Below are 17,819 nucleotides of genomic sequence, written 5' to 3' on the forward strand. Positions count from 1 at the left end.
GCGCTCCCCAAAAAAAAGCCCAAGATGCACATATTCAAACAACTGCACCAGTAACACCTCTGAAGAAGCAGAATACAAACAGATGCTTCCTACCATGGTACTAGAACCATTTTTCATTAGATTAATAATGTAGCAAAATTAAAGGAGGACCTATCCATATGAGCTCCAGTCAGATGAAGACTCTTAATTCTTTAAAGAACACAACAGTAATTATACAGTCAGCTTCCACAGAAAAGTTTCAAGGATCATCTTTGTTCTGCATTGTAGAGGCATTGCTTACAGAAAACATACAATTTGGTCCACTTGGTCACTAGGACAAGTATATTAAAAGGATGGCAAACCTTTTGTTCCTGAATTATTCTAAAGCTGCCCTGGATTAATATAAAGTGCAAGGGAACAGAGAGGTGGCAGTTATTCAGTCTTCGCTAACAAGGACACAACTTTTTTCTTCTCAGATGACACATATCAGACTTTCACCTCCCCCCCCCTTTATTTTTTTGTTATCAGGAAAGGAAGAGGAGAAAGGAATTTACTACTCCCTGTGATCTGTGGAATGTAGCTCAGTTACACTTTTTCTCCGTAGATCTGCTACTGCTATTCTAGCTAAACTTGCATGATTTAAAGTTTATTATGTCTTCAACTCATGCAATGACAGTACAGATAGCATTTCAAGGGCAAGAAGTTTTTAAACAAGTTTCAGTGCTTGGAATAGAGGATAGAAAACATTCTCTAATTAAATCACATCAACCTTCCTTTTACACATTAACACACAGACAATAGCCATACCTTCCTCCTACTGCGTCGTCTTGTGGCTGGGCCCCAGCAGTGTTCCTCTGTGAACGTCGCAGTGACCCCCCTGGATTGTTATTAGGCCGGTTGGACATTGGCACCTCTCTCCTGAAGGGACATACCCTTTCTAGACACTATCATTCACTGAAAGACAAGAGAGAGATAATCATAAAAGACATGGCATGAAGCTCACAGCCACGCCTCAAGAGGCAAATGTAAAATGCTATTCAGACCAAAAAAAAAAAAAAAAAACAAACTTTGAACGATTTTTAATTAAAAGACACATCCAAGATCCTTCTCAAGAATCTTCAGACCCTTAATACAGAGCAACCAGTTCTCAATATATATACACCATACAGATGACCCATTGGATTAGATGACCTTTAAAGGTCCCTTGCAACCCAAGGTATTCTATAATGACATGCTTATTTTCTGGCAGGCTTTTATATTTGAAGGAAACAAGACAAATGCAATTTAAGATCACCTGTATTTGTCAACACTAAGTAAAAAACACATCAAGTAGTAAAACTCAATGCCTGACAGAAAACAATAGTATTTAAGCATTTTATTGTGGGAGATTACAATGCCAGTTTTGAGAATAAACAGCAGTATGCAGAAGATAACACAAGTAACTTCACTAATTTGCTTTTAAAGCAGCTTCTTTCTCTAGGCAGATTTATGCAACTTCCATTTGTGTAAAAATATATAGTTAAATTCAGGAAAAGAGACCTAGCTATACAAGCAAGTTCTTGCTCATCAGAGCTTAGTTAGTGCGAAGAGGTATTTGAGACAGAAGAATTAATGAGTGAACATATTTAAAAATAATAAAAAAAAAATCCATGTGATGGCTTTGCATTGCTAATTGTGCAATTGCTTTGTGACTGCTACGCATCTACACATTATTTTGGTAGTTATTTGTAGAAGACTACCATAATACCAAACTGCACGCCTCAGAAACAGGTCTTTCAGGATCACACCTCACTTAGATCTTCAGTGGAAAGATAACTTTTGTATCCTATTCTAAATTGCAGTTTCTATACAGAGAGCATAGCAACAGGACCACACAATTGTCTATATGCTGATTCATTTTATCTGTAGCACAGTAAACAAGGAGTCTGCCAGGAAAAAGTTTAAAACATTTCAGCTGCAGGTAACTACAGCTCAGTTCAAATTTAAATGCCTCCAATAAAACAATTCTGAAGATCTGGCATTGTCAGGAAAGCCAGACAACACTTCACTATATTTATTCCTCTCAAAAAGCCTTATGGAATTGAACATAAGGGAGTGGTGGGAGAGGAGAGGCATCCTAAATTAGTCTGGTTTACTGTAGGCCATAAGAAATCAGGACATAAATTGGTAATACACAAAACATTACCCCACATACCTAGTACGATGCCAAAAGGAACATACATACAATCAAGACACCTGCACAGCACACATGGTTAGTAATCAGGATTCTGCTAGCTAGATCCAGTCTTGTTACACTGTAATGATGCAGCCCCCTACTGAAAGTTCCCAGTTAGCATGCCAGAATTATTTTAAATAAACTCCATGAATCAAAGAACAGAACTTAGGCAGAATTGCTCCCCATCCTAATCCCAGGAGTCAAAAGCATCTTTTGACAGTTCTTATATTCTTCCTATTAAGAGGTCCAACACAGAAGCAGATAGCAAAAGCCAGAAGTAGAACTAGTTAAGCAAAAATCACTGTATTTACCTTACGCTTAGAAGCTTGAAAGAATGTAAGAGGAGCACAAAATACACAATCCCACGAAACACAGTTGTTCAATGAACCTCACAACTAAAAAGTCTTGATGACTGGGAAGCTGAGAAAGCTGTAAACGCTACTCTCCAAAAGCTGAGCTTTCCCTCTTCACAACTATTTTTCTTATTGTAGCTCCTAACTCCTAGCAAATATTCCCACCAGCTTTCCAATAACACAACACCTTCAGTCTACAACTTCTGATGCTTTAGAGCACAAAGATTTACAGCATAACAGAAAAAGCCTCCTATACCTGGAAATTATGACAGCTTGCTGGTGCAGGCAGATCAGTCAGGCTGAGGAAAGCACTAATAGTGGCATTCTCTTCAGAGTATGCTACAGATGGCAAGACAAGAAGCCTAGCATTAACCAGACTGAAAGCTGACCAAGGTTCCAACACTACCTAAGGGGTCTAGCTGAAGTCAGTCACAGACACTATCAAATGCTACTATGCATTCTCTAGTCGTTTATATTCAAACACAAAAGGAAAAAAAAACAAACAAAAAAAACACCCTCCCCCCCCAAAAAACCAAACCAACAAACCATCTCTTCATAAGCATCAGCACGCAGGCACATTCTGTGCATTTTCTGAAACAAGGGAGTAGTGTCTTCTACAAAGGCCAACTGAAGCTGGGGTACTCTTATCAAACTTTGGAACGGTTGCCATTACCTATTGTATAACCTTGTATTGACTGTAGGAATGTGCATTCCAGCAGGTTTCATTCTGCAGAAGAATCAGCTCTCACTCTGCAGCTCTGCTAGATCAGCCACATGCCTTTCTACCTAGGGCCAGTACAGGGACTCCTCCACCAAACAAGAGTTAGGCTGAAGAAAACATCACACAAGCAACCCTGGTGCTGTCTAAAGAAGCTTCAGTTTAATGTTTATCTCTGCGTCATACAGCCATTTTAAGTGTTCTGTGCTTAGAAGTTATTCAGCACAGTGTGTTGTCATATTTTCAGCTGTGTAGAAGAATGGCAACTTGGTTTATCCTGTAAGGCATCAGTCAAGTCAAGATGATGCCCAGAGTTACCTTCTTTATTGAAACCTCTCAACTCTGCTTCTTATTGTGCAGTGTGTAACCATGACTCCCAGTTTGCCTTTCAATATAATGCTGCTTCATGATTCAGCTATGACCTTTAACATCAAAATATTAACTGAAGTCTCACTGCAAGTATATAAAGCCATACAATACCATGTGTCCAGTTAGTCTAGTAGGAAAAACATCTTTTCAGTGGGTCACAACTGTTTTACACATTCTACAAGAGCTCCAAGGATCCTGAATTTGAGCTGTTCTCTTTCAGACCTGTCCCTCCATCTATAGGCCTTACTACCAGCTCCTGGCTTATTCTTCCCCCTCTTTAGATACCTCAGTTCAAAGTAGATGCACAACCCAGTAGATTAGCTGAACGTGCCAGTGAAGTCCTGTCACATTTTAAGACAATTTCTTCAACTACAGTGAGCATTTTCCCCACTCCCCCAACAAAAAAAAGCGCTACAACTGTACATCAGACCTCCATGCTTCAGTTGACAGACTCTGCAGTTTGCAAATTTTAAGTTCAGGTCCTCTTCTAGCATGAAGTTTTGTAAGCAAGCCATTTAAGTTAATGTTTCACAACTCCATAGCCCCAGCTGTAATGGTGATAAAGCACTGGCCCAGAGATGCTCTCTTCATAAGCAGACTCTTTAGATTGAGGATAAATTCTAAAAGCCAGCATTTCAAATAAATACACATCTTCTGAAGATATCTAACAGCACTGGCATGTAATTGTTAATCTGTTGTATAGTATTCTTGAGTTTTAATAAATGCTTCAACTACCATTAACAGTGCCCTTTGCTACTGTACAGGAAAGGAACTAGAGCTCCTTTCTGTAGACCTATTACAAACACTATAGCCAATGTATAGCTAACATTACTTAGAGAGGTACCACAGGAACACAAAATACAAAAACCACCTGACAACTTGCCATGAAGCCTTTACCTTTCTTCTCCAGGGAAAGCCAATACAAAAAACCTGACACTTTTCCACACCATTAAAGAGAAAAGATGAACTAGACAACTACAGAACAAGCCTGTATTGGCTTTTACTTAACTGAAATTGCTACCGTTCACAGAGAATTCCTTCAAGGGAAGGTAGCCTGTTGCTACGTAGGCTACAGAGAGGAAAAGAGTGAGCAAACTGAAGCACTCCAATAGGCTCTAGGGCCACTAACAGTGTAACAAGGCACACCAGTAACACCCCTGTAAAAATGGAATTGAAACTTTTCATAAGAAAGGGCATTCCTCATCCTCTACATTGATGAGCTCTAGAATTTTGTTTGGAGGGTGTGTTTGGAAGGGTTTTTTAAGTTCTTAGCAAGAGCCTTGGTAGCACAGGAAACATTTAGGCATTTACACTTCAATTTCCTGTATGTTTAAGGATATGCCTAGAACCTCTGCCTGTAACACTTCTTAATACCCATTAGCACCTTAGAGCTGACCTAAGTGCACTAGTCAGTATACTTCTCTTTTGTATCCTGGCCCCAAAACCAGTGCCTTACTTTATGCTGCTGCAGTAATCCAGCTTCTCAAAATTGCAAAGACTTACTACCCTACAGTCAGTATTAGGCAAAAGGGAGGGAGAAGGAAAAGATGAGGATGTTTATATGCCTTGTAAGTTCAGATCATTTTCTTCCAGCAAGTTGCACACCTTGTCAGTCAGAACCCAGAGCTTAGCATACTTACCAGAAAACATTAAGACTTCAAACTTATATTCCTTCAATATAAACAACAGTTATCTACTTGATCAACTCTATCTGTAACAAACCTAGTCAGTTCAGGTAGAAGCAGCATTCTAAATACATAAACATACAATGCATTTGAGACTATAATTGCAACTGAACAACTTAGTGAATATGGTTTAGTAACTATTGAATTGGTTTGGACCCATATTACTTAATTTTAAATTGATCTCATAGCTACACCTCATTTTTGCTCACTGCTCACAAGGTTCTCCTCATTTACCTGCAAACATATACACTTATTTTCCTGCCTTGCAAGCAAGCACTTGCAACCATTCAATTACTTCTACTACTCTACCTTGACTCAAATATTAGGATGACTTTTTAGACCAGTTAGTTGCTCTAAACCCAGTCTCATGCAGCCGGCTTTGACACAACAGTCTTCCTCACTGTACTCTCCAAATTCAGCAGTTATTCACCTGCCCACTTCTACCACTGCAGTCCTCATCCCCAAACATAAATTTCATGTCAAAGCTTCATGCAGGCAGAAGCCTGTATTTTCAGTGCAGCTACCTCATGCCCCTTCTGCTTGTAGAAACAGTTCATGGAATAATTTAGGGTAGAACAACATACTGAAGATTTCTGAGAAAACTTTCCTGCGACATCTCCCAAATTATCATCCCTCCCTTCTTACTGACAGCAAATTCCTACACACAGACAAGGGGAAAAGGTATTGTCCCATGAGCTGCAAGGCGCTGTACAGTAAAATGTATGGATTTTGGCTGTGTTCATGCAAATCCTGGATTACTCGGCTGAATGAAAGCATTGAGCCTTAAGGAATTACAAGTGCTTCTTCAAAAACAAACACACACAACAACAACAGAAAAAAAAAAAAACTCAACACAACACACCAACCAAACCATAGAGACACAAATACATGCACAGACTAACTAACTAGAACAAATTCAATACATATAGAAAGTCTTCAGGACAAGTAAGATTTTACAGCCTTCTAGTATTCCAACATTACCTTACTGCTGGGAAGACAGACAAGTATCAAGGAAGCTTCTTAAAACAAGCATGTCAAGTGCTAAGGAAACAGATTCCTGTATCTTTTGCAGCACGAACTTAAAACAATTCTAACTGCACCACATTTGTCAGTTCTCTTAGAAGACATTAGTAAGATATTGATAAGACAACAAGCAGAAATTAACAGTGTATAGAGGCAAACTCCTCTTCAGATCAGATGCCTTCTTGATTCAGGGTTCAACTGGAGTACAGGAGTTAAAATCGTTAAAAAAGCCATGGCTGGAAAGGATCTCGAGATCATCTGGTCCAACCTCTTGTTGAAAGTAGAACTCAGATTACTTTAAAGATCTTTCATTCTGCTGAGAAATTACAATTTCCAACCATGATGACAAGATATACTGAGTTCTGAGCAAGAGCAGAAAGGCAAAAGGTGAATCATGAGAGATATCATGAAGAAAGGGGAAAGGAAAAAAAAACCCTATTAAAAAAAATTAAGTAAGATATCGAAACATCATGCCAGGTACAAAGGCATGCAAAGAAGACACTAACAGACTATCAGAAAACAGTATTTTCAACAAACATCTGGTAAGTAGTTATGCAATAGTTACCAGTTAAAATAACCAAATATCTCAGATCTGTGTAGATCTAAAGGTGTGCAAGGACACATTCCCCATCACTCCCAAGGACAACCTTTCTGAGAGGAAAAGAAACACTCTAAAAAACTGCTATACCATATAGCTCAGAAAGCACTCCCTCCCCTTCAGTTCCTCAAAAATACAATCCAGTAACCTGGACCAAGGTGAGGAAGTGAGCAAAATGGGGATGTAAGCTGTAAATATCAACACGTCCAGTCACTGAAGACATTACAGACTCAGGGCTAGCTCACATGTCCATTTTTACACTGTGTAACTTCACACCAAAAACAAAAAAAACCCTCACAAAAAAACCCACAGTAAAACAAACAAAAAACTAACACACACCACCAAACTTTAGCACAATGGAAGCTCTTTTTAATTTGCTACTCTGAATCATTAGAGCGGAAGCATTTCTTAACCATTTCAGAAACACCCTGTATATTAAAAGAGGTATGGATAATGGATACTGCAGACAACTACTTCTCAATTACCAGTAAGGCTATAAATACACTCAAGCTATGAGCTCCACAGGGGGCAGAGGAAGGGGGAGATTATGAGGACAGGAATCACAGAATCAACTATGTTGGAAAAGACCCTTAAGACCATCAGGTCAAATCATTACCCCAGGACTGCCAACTCCATCACGCAATCATGCTTGCTTCAGCTCTGCTTTTTTATTGTTTACAACACTTCTAGGGACTGTGATTCCACCACTTCCCTAGGAAGTGGTAAATTGGTAAAGGAACAGCCATTACCCCCTATTCAACTCACTGACTTTACAACAGTCATCAGAAAATTATGGCAACTTTTGGGCCTTGCATTAGGAAGAAGTCAACTTTCCTTTGCAGTCTTTCAAGAGCTTAGACCTTACCCAGACTTCTAGCTGAGAGTGGCAATGCAGAAGGCTGCCTTCACAGAATCGGTAAAACCAATGGGTAGGAACTTGAAAGGATATAAGCGCCATGTTAAGGTTCTCAAGATTGCATCTATACATAAATGTCTACAATAACAAAGAATGGGAAGAGAAAGTTCTGGCATGGAAGAGAAAAAGGAAAGAGATAAAAATATCTTCATTTGTGATCTCATGGTTCAGAATTAGGGGAAGCTACACTGCAAACTGGCAGATTATCACTGCCTCAAACTGAAGATTCACAAGTTCTCACAGTATATTCTCAAATTGAAAATGCCTCTTTAAAGATGCACAACACTGCTCACTAGAAGAATGCCCAGGTTAGGACTCTGTGATTCAACAGGTTATACATGCCATGACCTCAAGCCAGCAAAACAGCACCCTTACCTACTGACTTCTACCTGGTGAAAGGACTGTAAAATAGTTGTGCAAAAGATACCATACCTTGAGAACACATAGTCAGGGGAAGTCAGAGGTCAAGTACTGTTCAAGGAAAAAAAAATCTAAACACATGCTATCACATGCTCCACTGTTGGTAAGAACAGATTTGTGACAGTGGGAAGACATTCTGAGTTGCAAAAGCTTAAGAGCCTCCCCTGCTTCAAGGAGGACAGTTGAAGTCTGAGACTGGAGAGACTTTTTGCTGGGCCTGATATGGAAAAGCAAACTGAAGACTTATTCTGCAACCTGGAGAAGCTTAAAGCCTTGCTCCATAATGATTACCAAGACCTGGAACCCATCACTGTTTTAGAAAGAAAATGGTGGATTGGTCTACACACCACAGCCAGAATCCCAGCAAATCCTTCTGGACTGTATCAAAAAATTAAATATCATAAACAGCACTATTTCAAACTACAGAGAAGAACAGGCACCACTGGCAGACAGCTTTATAACCAGCTACCAGTACAACTGACTGTATGAGAATCTAAGCATCTCAAGAACCAAGAAAAACTGGGGGGGGGAGGGGGGGCACAAATCAGCTAAAAAAATAAAATGCACCTGGCATAAGTTACACAGCAAAATATTCCTGTTCATCTCGACAGCCTAAAGGAACAAAAAAAACCCCACAAAAACAAAACAAACAAAAAACAAAAACAAAAAAAACCCAAAAACAACCCACTGATCATGGTGTGTTTTGCATATAGTTATACAGAATTCAAAGTTGAGCTCAGGTGTCTCAGGTCTGTTTGCATGACCAGTGCACCCAGCTCAGAAATCCATAGTTTTCATTACTGAAGAAAGAATCACCTTTTTAGTGCACTGAGAAATTAAACCAGGATTAAAGTTTAACTGAACCCTTGAGAGCTGGTAAAGGGGCCTACCTAACATTAAAACTGTAAAAGCCTTTACCTCCTACACTCCTTTCCTCTGGAAGACCTGAAGCCGCAGTTTGAGAAAAAAAAGCAGTTGCATGGAATAAATAAAATATAACTTTGTTTTGAGAGCACCCCCCTGCAGTTCTGCCACCACACTGTGTTTGGTTGGGTTTCTTTGTTTTTCTTCTTACATTCATCAAGGACAGAAATATTACAAGTTGTGCCACTTTCAAACTGCATTTTGGTTCACAGAAGTACAGAAGTGTCACTCAGATCCTCATACAAAAGAGAAGAAACACAGAAAGCAGCTCATCCCTGGAGACTTAAGACCAGACTAGATTGTGGTTCTGAGCAACCTGATCTAGTTGAAGATGCTCCTGCTCATTGTAGAGGGGTTGGACTAGATGACCTCTGAATGTCCCTTCCAACCCATCTCTTTAGGATTCTGTAACTTTGGAAATAAATGTGTTGTCAACAGCAACTATCCCTCTTATTTTTGAGAGCCTTAGCAATGGAGGTTATAAGACAAAACAATCTCATAGTACGTTTATTTACAAGGATACATCACAACTTAAATCAAAGAATCTACCCTTGTCAAAAATTTAAAGAATTAAAGTTGATCTTCTCTAAGTAAACAAAGTTTGTTACCTTTTCATGTCATTGTAACATGCTCAAACTAGTTCAGTATAAGTTTTCCATCAATGTATGGTTTGACTTAAATTCATTAATAAAGAGAGAGAATGCTCTCTTGGTGGCAGAACGCCATAATTCAATCATTGAAGAATATATTTTCATGTTTACAACACCTGTAGTTTCTTAGTCTTCACTGCTCTGTTTTGGTTAGGTTTCTTAACCAGCCAAGTATTAAATTCTGTTACAGTACAGGCAAATCTGCAGCAGTTACATTTTTTTAGCACCCAAATATAAAGACTACAAAAAGTCTAAAACCCAGAAACTTCTGAATCAATCTATATTCATTAAGAGAATAATCTGAACTGGATAGCTGCAAGTCAGCCAGTGACAGCTCAGCTTAAGAAGCAGCCCAGAAATATTTAAGCCATCTCAGTAACACAAAAGATTTGTTACACCACATAGAGAACTAGCACACATAAACATAGCAAACATTAGCTGCCACCTTTTGCTTCTGTTGACAGCTCCTTTTCCCTTTTAGCACAGCAATGGTAAAGGGAAGGGAAGAGTGCAAAAAAGAGCAAAATTTCTCTGCCAAATCAGACTCTCTAGCAAGAGCTTGACTTCACTTCTACAAGAACTTTAAGATTACTGTTACTGACAGACTGCTAGATGAACAAATTTACACTAGGAGAGTCTCACGTAACTCTCCTAACTGTTGCTAATACAATTGTGGTTCCAACAGAAATAATATTTTTTCCCTTTTTAAATTAAACAAAAGCAACTGGTATCTCTTCAAGGGAAAGGGCAAGTTCTGAACAAAATTCTATTTGTAGTGAATGCTCCAGTGAATTGATGAGAGTTCTTTTGTTTTAGCAGACTCCCAACAAAAGACATCACAAGCAGTACAAGTAAAAATCTCCTCTGTCCTTTCTTTTCAGCTTCACTAGAAACTTTGATTTAGTAGGAGACAAAATTCACTATCTGTGCAATAGTGGCTTAAGCTTTCACTAACGGCATAAAAACCAAACATGCCACCTTGGCAAGTGCAAGGGAGAACATTTTCTTCAGAACAGGGGAAAAAACTTGAATGAGGAGCTTTTACCTTCTGCGAGAAAACACAAATGAGAACAGAACTCTTCATGCAGTACACATGGATGAAACCACCAGGAACAAAGACAGTAAGGTGTAAGTAGATGGTCAAATTACGACCAAGTAAACAGGTATGGCAAAGCTGGGGCAGGGGGCATTTATTACCAGTGAAGAAAAAAAGTGTTGAGCAGTGAGTGAAAATTTCAATTTAGAAGCTCAATTTCAGTATTGGCATGCTCGTGAACAGAGAAGTACCCAAAATCATCACCTGCTCCAAGTCTGCCCTGCCCAATGCTTAATGCCCAGCTGCTTTTGAGCTGCATAGCTCCATTTACTTCAGCATTATGAGTCTGAATGCAGAATCTATTGCTACAACACCAAGCCTCTTCCCCATTCTAACCCCGCACACAAGATGGTGTCTTAGCTGCAGCTTGCTGTTCACCTGTATCTGGCACACACAGCCCTTAAGTAAAACCAAAGTGCAATAGCATAAGACAAACACTGATACGGTACGTACCCATGTCCTACCTGCAGAGCCTGTTAGACAATACATGCCCCACGTTGCAGCCAAGTTCCTCATCGACTTCTGCCAAGCTGTCTTATATTACAGAGAGAACTAGTGAGCTCAGTGACTAGTAAAACACAGTTTGGCCACTCAACATCTAAATCAGCATAAAATTATCTCTGCAATCTTCTAGACAACTAAAAGGAGAGAGGCTTTAAAAAAATAAAACAACCCACACTCAAAACCATTTTAATTAGCCACTAGAACTACAAAATTCAGAGACCAGACCTTACAGAAGTTACTGGATTAGACAAGTACCACAGACAAACCCAAGATTATAGGGCATTATGTCAATGCACCCTGAAAACAAGGTAGAGGGAAGAGATTGAGTCTTCATTTTTATAATGTTCATCTTCAGCTTGAAGCTAGTTTACATACAGAAATGCCCAAAGTGGAGAAGCTCAATCACTCATACTAGCATGGCTTAAAGAGAAACACTTTAAAGATAAAAACAAATTTAATAAAAAAATAAAACAATCCTATGTTTCCAGGGGAAGGAGGGGGGAACGCATCTCTTTTCAGCTGTACTAGAACAGATGTCAAGTTTTTGTACCTTCAGAGTATCATTTAGAAGTCTGGACAAATAAGGAGGATCTCAGGAGTTTCTCTTGTTTTTTTTAATCACTTGTATTTAGCACTGACTCAAACTGATGTCTGTAAGGCTTCCTTTCCTACAGTGTCTCAAGCATGTTATGCTATCCTGAATGAAGTCTTCATCCAAAAAAGGTCATAGGCCTAATGCATAACAAGATTCCTATGCCACATGATACAATCTGGGAAACAGTTTAATTGTAGCTGTTGAGGAAGAAATCCAATTAAAACTGGTTAAGTTTCCGGCTTCCTTAGCAGTACATCTACATACAGATCTTTAACTATCACAAGGATACTGCAACACCAAACAAAGGGATTAAATCATATTTAAGGTTTCTAAACTGGGTAGGTGCTCAATTCCAAAATGCCACTGGCTCATGTGCCACAGGTGCATCTTCTCGATCTAAGAAAACTTTAGACATTGACATTATACCTTGCACTGATGTAATAAGAGCAAGCTCCGACACACATACCAAACCACTGACACAGGCACAAAGACATTTACCTTGTATGAAAACACGTACCAAACCACCTACCAAATATCAGTTTAAAGAAACAGAAGTTCTCTGTAAAGCTGAATAAAGGAAGTCACACTGAAAGAAGCACCTGTTAAACACTAAGGATTAATCTGTCTTTAAGCTGATCCTATCATTGATAGGATCAGAACTCGCACAGTGCTCAGAGCTATTGTTTCATGGTAACCACACAGAACATACAATATTGGCCTCCAGAACTGCACTTCAGGAAGGTTCCAATCCTTACAGTCATGGAAGAAGCTATCAAAAGCCAGAATATTCCAAGCTTTATGAAGGAATTAAACTTTATGGTATACTTTATTGAGGAGATTGTCTACTACACACATACGCATGTTTTCAGTACTCTACAAATAAAAGAAGTCTGTAGGAATGAGGCACTGCACATGAAGATTAATAAGTATGTGATCAGCAAATCAATGCTCCAAGAACCTGAATGCAGAGCATTAAGATACTGAACTTAAGCAAATTTAAGTATTAGAGGTCTTTCAAATGCTTTTTAGAAGGATACCAGACTTAGCTTTAATTTTAAGCTAGACAAGAACTCGCCATCACAAAACCTTAGTACCGACAAAAAAAGCATCTATTACAAGCTCCTCTTTCCCTTCCCACATGTGCAAGTACCACTAGCCCTTTCCTCACCCTTACCTCACCAATGATTTTTACCTCTTCTCTCCCAAGCTACCCACACATTTTCTTTACATAGGGAACAACTGTAACTATACACATATTTTATAGTTCATTATAGATGAACATATTTACACTAATAAGGTACTTTTCCTCAGGGTCACAGCATGGCCCAGTTGTCCTAAAGCCTTTGCTGATGTCAATCACTTCAGACTGAAAGAAAGGCTACTTACTTCCTGGCAAGATGCTCCAACAGATGCTGCCTAAATTTGTTACCTCCCAGCTGAACTGCTGCTCCTTAATACACTGTAAGGATTCACAGACTACCAGTAATTCAGAAAACTAATCAGAAGAACAAAGTTTTGCCACAGTTCCAAGATACTTGTAAAGAACAAGCAGAGCTTGAAGCTTTCTACAACTTGACCTTAGGACCAAAATTATTATTTAATAACTAGATATTATAACAGCTGATTTGATAAGCCTTTGCTCTTGCAATTTGCTCTGTGATCCAATCAGAATACTCAAAGGTTGCCTCCTATAAAAGTGACCTTTTATCCTACAATAATGCGTAACTGTGCCTTACAAGTAAACCTACAACCTACTGCCCCCAAACAACACATACTGATTCTGGCCTTGCCTAGGATTGGAACAGAACATGACAAGGAACAGGGAAAAGGGGAAGAGTTTCTTTTAGGTGCTTCGTGCAAAAATCAGCAACAGTATACCCTGGAGCAAGGCTATGCATCCATCTTGCTACACTCCTGAAAGCAAATTTTTGCAAAAAAGAAAACAATCCCATACCATCAAGACAAAATAGAATTGGAAGTAAACTTCACTTAACTCCCATGCAAGACATCATCTTGTCTTTCTGGTGTTTGGGGTTTGGGGGGGGGGGGGGGTGTTTGGTTTGTTTTTTTCTCTCTAAAAAATATCCACAAGGCTTTCGTGTATCTTCAGAACTATTCCAGATGGTATCCTCATTACTATGTCTTTTAAGCCATTTAATAAAATGCACGAGTAAAAGAGACAAGAGAAACAAAAGAATATTTAACTGCAAAAGGCATATTCATCATGATGCAAGATAGAACAACTCACTTTATAACACTTCAGTAAAAACCACACAGGGAATGGAGTGGCTTGAAGGAAAGATTAAGGAAAGAATATGACACAGACAGGCTTGTGAAGGAAGATGAAAAATAACTGTAGGCCCATAAATGAGCACAGTTTCTTCCTTCCCTCCCCTCTGCACAGTATCTTATACTAAACGCAAAATGTAGGTACTTCAGAAAAACTGAAGCCTCTCTTAATCCTACATCTGTTTTGCTAATGAAAGATACTCAGCTAGGAGCATGCACATCCCCACCCCACATAGGATTAATGAGCAATGAAGTGTTCTAGTAGTATCTTTACTATTTCTATTTCCTCACGTCAGGTCTTTGACAACTTTTCTCCCATCAATTATTTCCTACCACCTCCAACCTCTATCAGCTACCAAAAATGCCAAATTAATTATACTAACCTTGGGTCTTTCTTCTATGCTTTTCAATCTTTATTAGTATGTTTTCTTTGTATTTAAAGGCTCCTCTGGCAGAACAGTTTTGGGACAGATACTGCGTACTGCAATTTGAAAACAGCCTGATCTGTCCCGCAATTTCCTCCACAGATCTGAATGGTAATGAAACCACTGCTCACCAAACTGGCACTAACTATTAAGAAATAGCCTCAACTATTTCCTATTAAATGTCTATTTTGACTAATTAGAGAGGACAAAGCTTCTAACATTGGACTTTCAAATGAACAGTCTCACCCTACCAAGTACAGCATGTGCCAGTGGCATATACTAATATAAAAATATTTATTGCATTGAATGGCTGCATGATTAGAGTCTACAAGTTTCAGTGGTGCTTTTTTCACTTTCAAGAAAAACATTCTGGATGCAGTATAGTATTGTGCATTTCATAATGGATACTTTTCTAATTAAAAAGTCAGCATAAATATCCTGCACATATTCAAGTATGACAGACATTGAGCCAAACACTTTTTTTGTATAACTCCATTATTTCTAAAAGCTTAATAGTGATTACACTTCCTTTTACTCTTCGACAGGATTTAACTTGCACTACAGTTACAGTGCAGACTAAGGACAGAAAACCTAAACAAGACAGACTTCAAGGCATTAGAGCTATTAGCCTGCACTACACAGTTTCTCAGCTGAACTCTACCCTATCTTTCAAAGAGTGCCACAACACTGATGTAAGCTAAAAACCCAACTACATTTCTTGGGAGACTTCCTAGTGAGTGTGGTCATCTAAATAAATTAGAAAGGAAATTTAGTTCCTCTAATCCATAAACTAAGTAGAAATCTTGTGCACTTCATAGAAGGTAGCTTCCAACTACTATACATATTTACGCAAAGTTCCTACCTTTGAGTATGTCATTATTTCAAATCCCTCTACTTACACAAAAACCTCAGAGAGTACAGGAATAGAGTACAATTCTTAGTTTTACTCTAATGCCTGGGCAGACCATTTTTGCTTAAGTCAGCACACTGAACATCATGAGTTAGTAAAAAAAAAAACCATTGATTGTACCTGTACAAGTTTATATAGACAATTTAAAACCTGATACTTTAAGCTACCACTGTCACCAGTAAAAGCCTTCAAATTCTGCTGAAGCAACCAGAAATTACATCAGCTTCTCCACCACAAATGATAATCTCATCTATGCAAATATGAAGAACGCAGCTTAGACGACAGCCAGCAAGTCACAAATAACGTATTTTTAAATTATTCCCACCTCAAAGCTGGGCCACCAACCTTCCCAGCAACACAGCAAACACACCAAAAGTACACACAACTCTAGTTTGTAGCAATAACCTGGAATCCTGTTAAGTAATTACAAACTACCTCGATTCAGGATGCACCTTAACTAAACTGAGATATTTAAACCACTACATCCTGCTATAGGTTAGGCTTCGGCTTCTAGCTGGCACAGGTCTGGATTTCCACTTGTTACCTTCTTATTTTGATATTGTTAACAGAAAGACCAAACCCTTCTGAAGTAAGCTTTTTAAACAAGTTAAATAATATACATAAAGCAAATGCAGTGGCTTACAAGCCCCAACTCAGCTATGTTTTACACAAGCTATCTGAAAATCAGAGGAAATACAGTAGTTTCTCATCTTCTGTACTTGTCACACTCTTATTTCTGAACAGCTTTCATGACTCAGTGGGCACAAAACTCCAGGTCCTTAAATTCCTTGCCTGAGCTGCTCTAAGCTTAAGCAGCAGGTTAACAACTTTAGAACACCTTCATTTAAGAGAACTAAGTACAGAGATCCCAAGGGGAACAACCACCTTTCATGGTATAGCTACAACCTTCATGACAAAACAGCTAGAGTCAGTGGTATAAAACCTTCTACATACCTTCAAGCTTTGTTTTTTCTCCTCCTGTTAGCCTTTAGCTAGCAACCACATATTTTGGGCTAAAAGCCTGGCATTTAAAGGACTCCAATCTAAAATGACCCAAAAACACAGTAAGGAACCACTGTCCCTCTGCTTTACAAAAAACCCCAAACAATTAAAAAACAAACTACTATTTAAAAAAAGAGATCCCATTAGTGCTGACAGCATTTCCAGGAGTATGTCCTTTCCTGACAAACTAATATTAAAGACTGCTTCTTTCAAACACTTCTCACAGGACAACCTGCTTTCTTTCACCATGTCAATAGTGCCATGAAATTGTATTTGTTTACTTTATGAACTTCTGTACATAGATATTCTCATTGAACTGGAGTTTCACAAAAGAACACAAGTACTCTGATGAGGACTACTAAACTACAGCCTCCTACCTGTCAGTTTCAAAACTGTGTTACAGCAAACAACTACAACAAGAATATTTTTGTCTAAGTACTTCTATCTTTTATACATAGCTGGACTTAAAATATACACAGCTACAGTGAATGTGCAATCAGAGGCCCGATGTTGAGAAAAATGGATGGAAATGACAGTTTTGTAAGCTACGGGCACTTAACCCATATACATTTGTAACACCTGAAGACAGGCAATACTAAATTTGTGATGGAATTAAATCTTGAAATCCTCATTCAGTAAATAACAGGACACCAGTACAGGACAGCAAAACTAGACACTTGGGTACTACTTCCAGGATTACAGAAAAGAAGGAACTCATTATTTGGTTTCTGTTTTGTTAAATCCAAAACCACTTAACCAACTTCTGTTAAGTAGCATTCAAATAGAATACATCATTGTATGAGTGTAGCAAACAGTATTTATAATGATAAACAGACTGCTATCCATAGGAGGAAACTATGAAATTTATTGTTGTTACAGCTTTATTGTTTATTACAGCCTTGCTTATTTCAATATAACTACACAGGTAATATGGTTACCTAAAGCCAGAGCTGTTCCCTCAAAATTCCCAGTTTTTTTCCCAAAACTATCAAAACTTGCAAGTTACCTTTCCTCTCCTCCTTCCCTCCCCCAACATAAAAAAAAAAAAAGCGTTCAAAATACAGAACAGTGAATTATTCCAATGAGACACTTGCAATGCTATAAAGTACAATAACACCAAGCACCATGGAAATCCTATCCATCAGCAC

At 38.6% G+C, this 17,819-nt stretch overlaps 1 protein-coding gene across 13 annotated transcripts in view; it reads right to left on the bottom strand.

The window, feature by feature from the left end:
* Positions 1–17,819, bottom strand: part of TRIP12 (thyroid hormone receptor interactor 12) — an 81,542-nt gene that overhangs the window by 53,318 nt on the left and 10,405 nt on the right. For all 13 annotated transcript variants that reach the window (XM_061365237.1, XM_061365235.1, XM_061365228.1 and 10 more), the window contains exon 2: positions 787–933. In XM_061365237.1, the coding sequence (XP_061221221.1) occupies positions 787–884 (98 nt within the window). In that variant the 5' untranslated portion in view covers positions 885–933. The remainder of the gene's footprint in view (positions 1–786; positions 934–17,819) is intronic.

This window comes from Neopsephotus bourkii, unplaced genomic scaffold, assembly GCF_033783945.1.
Source record: "Neopsephotus bourkii isolate Nb327-2 ecotype Australia unplaced genomic scaffold, CSIRO-AGI_Nbou_v1 NB_1279, whole genome shotgun sequence".
NCBI classification, from domain to species: Eukaryota; Metazoa; Chordata; class Aves; order Psittaciformes; family Psittacidae; genus Neopsephotus; species Neopsephotus bourkii.